General features: G+C 35.7%; 1 protein-coding gene across 1 annotated transcript; it reads left to right on the top strand.

The window, feature by feature from the left end:
• The first annotated feature begins 2,498 nt into the window (after positions 1 to 2,498).
• Positions 2,499 to 4,350, top strand: LOC133819309 (S-adenosylmethionine decarboxylase proenzyme 4). The gene has a single exon (XM_062252508.1). It carries the CDS (start codon positions 2,688 to 2,690, stop codon positions 3,714 to 3,716), a length of 1,029 nt encoding a protein of 342 aa, XP_062108492.1. The 5' UTR covers positions 2,499 to 2,687; the 3' UTR covers positions 3,717 to 4,350.
• Positions 4,351 to 6,798: the final 2,448 nt, after the last annotated feature.

Genomic DNA, 6,798 nt, shown 5'->3' on the forward strand with positions numbered 1-6,798 from the left:
TTTTTTGAAGAGAAGCTTTGTTCATTGTTGTTGATGATGATTATTTGGATTAATTATTGGTATAATCTTCAGCATACAATACCTTATATAAGTCTTAAATTAAAAGCCAAGGAGACCAGCTAGCTACTTAGATGTATGTTTTGATTATTTGAACTCTCTCTCTATATATATATATGTGATGAAACTTCATTGGAAAGCCCACTATGCACTAATTACTTCCTTTTCCTTCAAAGTTACTGTTTCTCTGCTTAACTTTACACCCTTCTCCACCACCACCACCACCTTACAATGACAAATACAATTCATTTGGTTCCATTCTTTTGGGCAAAAAGGCAGTAATGAAATATATATTTATATATATATATATATCACAAATTCAAAATTACAAATACAAATAAAGCAAACCTAATTTATTGGGGATGTCGGACCGTATGTAGTTGCCAAATAATTGTAGGCCTAAGTTTTGTTGATACAAAAGTTTTGGCTAATCAAACTTGACATAATTCTTATTATTATGTTGTGATCAAAAATTTCTTTTATATTTCCTTTCTTCAAACAAAGACCGGGAAAACTAATTAACCTTTATTTGGATTAAGCTGATCTTGTGCTATAATTATATGTAAAGACATATATATTTGGTATTTGAATTCCATCGATGAATATGCAAAACACAATGTAAATGTGTCAAATTTTAACCCTTGGGTTAATAGGAAAATATATATATATATATAAAACTGTCATCACCCAACAACCCTAACTAATAAGCTTAATTGATTTGCATGCTTTAGGAAAATACATAAAGAAAAAAAAAACCCAAATAGAGAGATATTTAAATATTTATATATTATATACACACAAAATGATGATAATGCCACCTAGCAGCTGCTACATGGATTTGCATGCATGGAGAATAAAAATGATGTGAAATGGGAATGGCTTTGATTTCACGTACGGGCCTCCCCTAATTCAAGGATATTCTCATTATTTATCTGCCACGCCTGATTCCTTTTTGTTCTTTTTTTTTTATTTGTTTTTTTGGGTTTTGCAAACGAAATTATTATCAAAAACCTAAAATATATATATACATTGATTGAATTTTTGGGCACGTCTACTTAACTTTTTTTTTTCTTTTTCTTCTTCTCCTTCTTCTTATTTTTTTTTATGTGGGTTGATAACTTGATATGCATACCTTGCTCACCCAGTAATAGACAAATGCTGTCCCCATCAAGTACCTAAAAACACCATTTTGTTTTCATTATTATACAGTAGTAGAATATATAGTACTGTAATTTTCACCTATCTAATAAAAACTTTACTTGTTTATTATTTTTAAGTATTTGACTGGGTTTTAGTCCTTATTGTCTTTTTTTTTTGTCCCATGTCGACTGGGGAATAAAATTATGTAGCTAAGCTAGTACCCGGCAATGCCTATGAGCAGCAAATTAATAATCTTAATTATTGTTGTCATGCATAGGAACCAACATATCTATTTTTTGCCTATAATAGTGTTTGTGTTTTTATAGAACTATGACTTAGATATAATGGGTTTGTAACAGTGAATGTTGAATTTTGACCAAATTCTAATCCATCTCTTTTTGGTGGGGTTTACAATTTTTTTGTTTTTGTTTTTGGATGATCATGTTGTATAGGCCCCATGTTTATGGAACTTTCTTAACGTAAATTTTGGAATAATGGTTATTCAATATTGTTTTCAAAACAAGACATTTAATATGATCATTTAACCATACCCAAGATTTTATCAAAGAAAAAAAAACCAAACACAACATAATTATTTTTTTCGAGATTTTTCATGATTTGGTCCTTGTACTAAGTTGAGATCAATTTGCTGGATAATCACGATGTTGCTTGCAATCCATTTAAAAAAAATTGTGGAAACAATGTATTGGTCGTTCTTATGAATTTTATTTTCTCCCTACTTTTTGGGATAATTTAGACATCACAATTACTTGATTAAAAGTATATATTAAATAAAAATACATATTAATTTGCTTGTTACACTCTTAAACACCTTCCAAATTAATAAACTCTTGAAGGACAAGTTAAATTAGGACACATATCAAAAAAATCAAATCATTAAGAACCATATACAAACTATAGTTTGGCACACAACATAATGAGTAACTCCCCGACAGTATCCTCTAGTTTGAAGTAAAATCTTAGTATGCATGCCATGCCATCAAACTTATAACCCCAAAATCCCAAATTTACATAAATTTATTCTTTGAAAAAAAAAACCATTTTCTTCAAATAGCCATATAGTTACGCGTGGAAATACATTTGGTTCCTGCATCTGTCTATTATTTTGTTTTTCTTTCTAAAAACATTTTGGCACACAAATTTAATTTAGATTTTTTCTAATTAAAATAAAAAACGCTAATGTGATCTTGTATATTCAGTTCATAATGCTTGCAATCATGAATCTTGGTTGCCTCACCCGCATGCCCCCCCAAGCCCCTTTCCTTCTCTTTCTCTTTCTTTCTCCCTATAAATACCATACACACCCCATTTCTCTCTTTCACCCTGTAGTACTTAACTTCATTTCATTCTTCTTCTTCTAAACTCACTTCTTCACTCACTCTCACTCAATCCTATTAAAACGCTCCGTTTTGTTAAATATTCTTCATTTCTCTCTTTACATACCAAAAAGAAGAAGAAAAAGACACCAAATGGCTGTATCGGGTTTTGAAGGGTTCGAGAAGCGATTGGAGCTCCATTTCTTCGGAGATGACCCGACTGAAATGGACCACAACAATTTGGGCCTCGGATTGGGCCTCAGGCGACTCGACTTTGATTCTCTACAACAAGTCCTACATGCTGTACAATGCACCGTCGTTTCAGCGGTTGGTAACCTCTATTTCGACTCTTATGTTTTATCAGAGTCGAGTCTCTTCGTTTACCCTGACAAGATCATCATCAAGACTTGTGGGACCACTCAGCTGCTCAAATCCGTCCGTCCATTGCTCCACCACGCTCGCCACCTGGGCCTATCTCTGTCGTCCGTTCGCTATACCCGCGGTAACTATATCTTCCCTGAGTCACAGCCTTTTCCCCATACGAGTTTCAAGGATGAGGTCGTTTATCTCGAAGATTCTCTCCCAAACAGTCTTCGCTTCAGGAAAGCCTCTGTTATGCCTTCGAAAACTCCAACTCATTCATGGCACGTTTTCACCGCCAGTACCGAGATCGATCTCGGCGACGTGTTCACGATCGAGATCTGCATGACCGAGCTCGATAAGGCTTCTGCCGGAAAGTTTTTCCGACGGCCGGGTGATGGAAAGAACGGTGATTCTGCCGGGAAGGATATGACGGAAGCTACTGCGATCGGGAACATCAATCCGTCTGCATTGATCTGCGACTACGCTTTCGATCCTTGTGGCTACTCCATGAATGGAATCGACGGTGATCGTTACTCCACGATCCACGTCACGCCTGAGGACGGCTACAGCTATGCCAGCTTCGAGACCGTCGGGTCCCGCCGCGGTGGGGACGACGTCGCTAGGGTTTTGAAGAAGGTTGCTCAGATTTTCCGGCCAGCGACCATGTCGGTCTCGACGACTTCAGCAGGTAGGGATGTTTGGGGGCGTGTGGCCACAGCTCTGGAACCACTCGGGTTGAAACGCAGGAGTTGCGCCGCGGATGAGTTTCCATCCGCCGGAACCGTCGTGTACCAGACGTTCACGACTCGCCGAAAGTGACCGTTACGGCGGAGACGGTTGCGGTTGCGGTGGTGGTAGATAATCGGAAATTTAAAAAGAAAAAAATGGAGACAAGAAAAGGAGGGAGATGAAGGAATACTTAGTAGAGTGGTCAGGCAGATTAGAGGAAAAAACATTAGGGCGGGTGATGAGTGACAAGTGGAAATTGAGTTACACGTGGTGAAATGGTATTGGTTAATGAGGGATTTGACTTGCGTAGGTGGATATATAAATATAAAAAGTGGTGATGACGTGGTAGCATTTTGAAAAAATATATATAATATATTAAAAGAAAAAAAAAGAGAAGAAAATGAAAATGTGGGCTGTGTTGTTGGTACTGGTATCACCATGATAATGCACCCCACTTAGGCTTGTCACGCCGAAGATTTTTGAGGTTGTGTAGTGAGTGGGGGATCAAAAGTGCTCTGCCTTCTTCTTCAACTTAAATATCAAAAAAAAAAAAAAAACTTTCTGTATTCTTTTCTATTCTTTTTATTTTACATTAATTCCTTCTCCTGTTTTTTTTTTCACTTCCTCACCTTATTGTCTCCTAATGTTTTTGTCTCTAGTTAATTATTGTTACTATTAATATTAATATCAATATTAAAGAACAATTCACTTCAAACACTTTCTATTTCTTTTTTCTTTGGTATTACTATATATACCATTGTAGCGATGAATGAATGAGTAGTTAAGTAGGCTTATTTATTTATTTTTAAAGAGAAAAAGTAGTTTGATTTTGCATGCATGGAGTGGGGGGTTGCATATTGAGAAGCTTTTAAATGAACACGTTTCTTATATTAATGATAAAAAGCTTTTTAATTATATTGTATTACTTTCTTGCTGGCGTGGAAGTCACCAAAGCTCTCCATATCTCTAGTGTAGTAGTATATTATTGATAATAATCCTAGCTATATGTATAATTATTAAAATATTTGTTGCATAATATATAATTATGTTAACTATTTATTTATTTATCTTTACTTCAGGCATTATTATAGCATAGATAAAACATTAACATACACGTGATTATGATTACCTATTGAATAAGTCAATTCATTTTCTACATGATTTGATTATAGTATGACCCAAGTAAGAGGAATTTATATATACATATATAACATATTTTTCACTTAAATGTATATATTGAAAAACAAACATTTTTCTTTTCTTTTTTTTTTGTTGGCAATAACGGATGTTCTTTTAAGAAGGAATATTTACATTATTTTCATACACTACTTTTAACTGACGAACGAGCAACTGTGTTTATTGTGTGTGAAAATAGTGCATGTTGAATACTAATTAGCATCGAAATTAATTGGACTACTCTTTCGGTCTCCATGTTGTAATTGAGATTTTTACATAAAATACTAATTTTTGCTAAAAAAATTATATTTTTCGACTAAATTTTTTCTTTTAATTTTACAGTTTTAAGAATTTTTTTACATTTTTATGGTTTTGTCCTTTTTTTTTTGTGTTCTTTTCCAGTTCTTTTCACGTTATTTTTAGTTATTTGTGTATATTTTTCACGTTATTTTTAAGTTTTTTTTTTTGTTGATATTTGTTAATCTAATGAATTATTTTTAAGTTGTTTTTTCTAAAAATTGTAATTAAAAAAATATATATTTAAGAAAAAATCTCGTCGTAATTAGCAGCCAGCACAATCGTGAATTTGGACTGTATGCAAGAAAGCCCATGATGGCCCAGTTCTTCGTTTTCCTTAGATATATGGGCTCCTAACAAATGGCCCAATATTATATCTCTAATTAATTATAAATATGTACTTGTTTATTAACGAATATTTCAAGTAATTATGTTTATGAGATATTGACCAATGATACTAAACTTTATCATCAGTTGATGTACCATGAATTGACCCTAGTTATTTAGCTAAAATTTTCAAATATATATATGATAGCAAAGCCCAAGTTGGCATCCCACAAACAATCAGCCCAATACAATTGGACCCAGAAGCCATTATACAGCAAGTAAAAGAATGGGAAGAAGCATCGGCTCAACACATCACAGAAGGCTCGAAAGAGAAGGTGAACAGTGAGATCGACCGAGCTGAAAAGGAGGAAACAAGCTGCAAAAGGAAAAGGATCAAGCCAAGCTGGTTGAGAGACTTTGTTCTGCTATGGGCTCGATGAAGGGAGAGAAAGTAAGCTGAGTAGGAGTAACCGAATTTGTTATTGAGAATTGTAATGAGATTTTATAAGCTTTCTTGGATGACTCTATTTTGGCTTATGCTGTGAATGAAAATTGCTTTGAGCAAGTTTGGAGATTAGCTCTGTCTCGAAGAGAGCAATTATCTAACATTGGTGCTTTCATTGACCCTCTTTTTTTTCCAGAATGAAGAACGAGGAGATTGCCGCATTGTTACAGGCGTTGGACCTCAAGTGGGAACAGCGATCGGAATCCTAGATGGAGACTATCAAGATGATGATTGACGAACGCTTCAACCAGAATTCTCAGCCATCGCCGGTGAACCAAGTGGGTGAAGCTAGTGGGAGCAGAGACTCCGTTCGGGAACGGAGCCGACGTTCCGATACTGAAACAGATTGCCGAGACATCAACTCAATACTCAAAACCTTGCGAGTTAAGGTGCCTCGCTTTGACGGACAGAATGTGGACGACTGGATTTATAAGATCAATAAGTTTTTTGATCTTCACCAAGTGGATGATGGCATACGATTGGTGGTTGTTCCGTTTCACTTAGACGGACCTCCATCAAGCTGGTTTCAATGGATGGAAAAAGGTGGATCGATTTCTGATTGGGAATCGTTCTTACGGGAATTACAGCTTCGCTTTGGTACTTCCATTTACGACGATCCATTGGGTCGTATTTCGAAACTCACACAGACGGGGAAGGTCTCGGAGTACAGAGAAGAATTTGAACTGCTTATGCCTCGCATCACGGGAGTGGCAGACTCCATGTTCCTGAACTTCTTCATTTGGGGACTGAAGTTAGACATCCGACGTGAGTTATTGATGGCGCCTCCTGCGAACTTGGCCGATGCTATGGCCAAAGCCCAATTATTCGAGGATCGCAATGAAGACCTGTTCGCACGACAAAGGGACC

This window comes from Humulus lupulus, chromosome 2 (genome assembly GCF_963169125.1).
Source record: "Humulus lupulus chromosome 2, drHumLupu1.1, whole genome shotgun sequence".
Taxonomy (NCBI): Eukaryota; Viridiplantae; Streptophyta; class Magnoliopsida; order Rosales; family Cannabaceae; genus Humulus; species Humulus lupulus.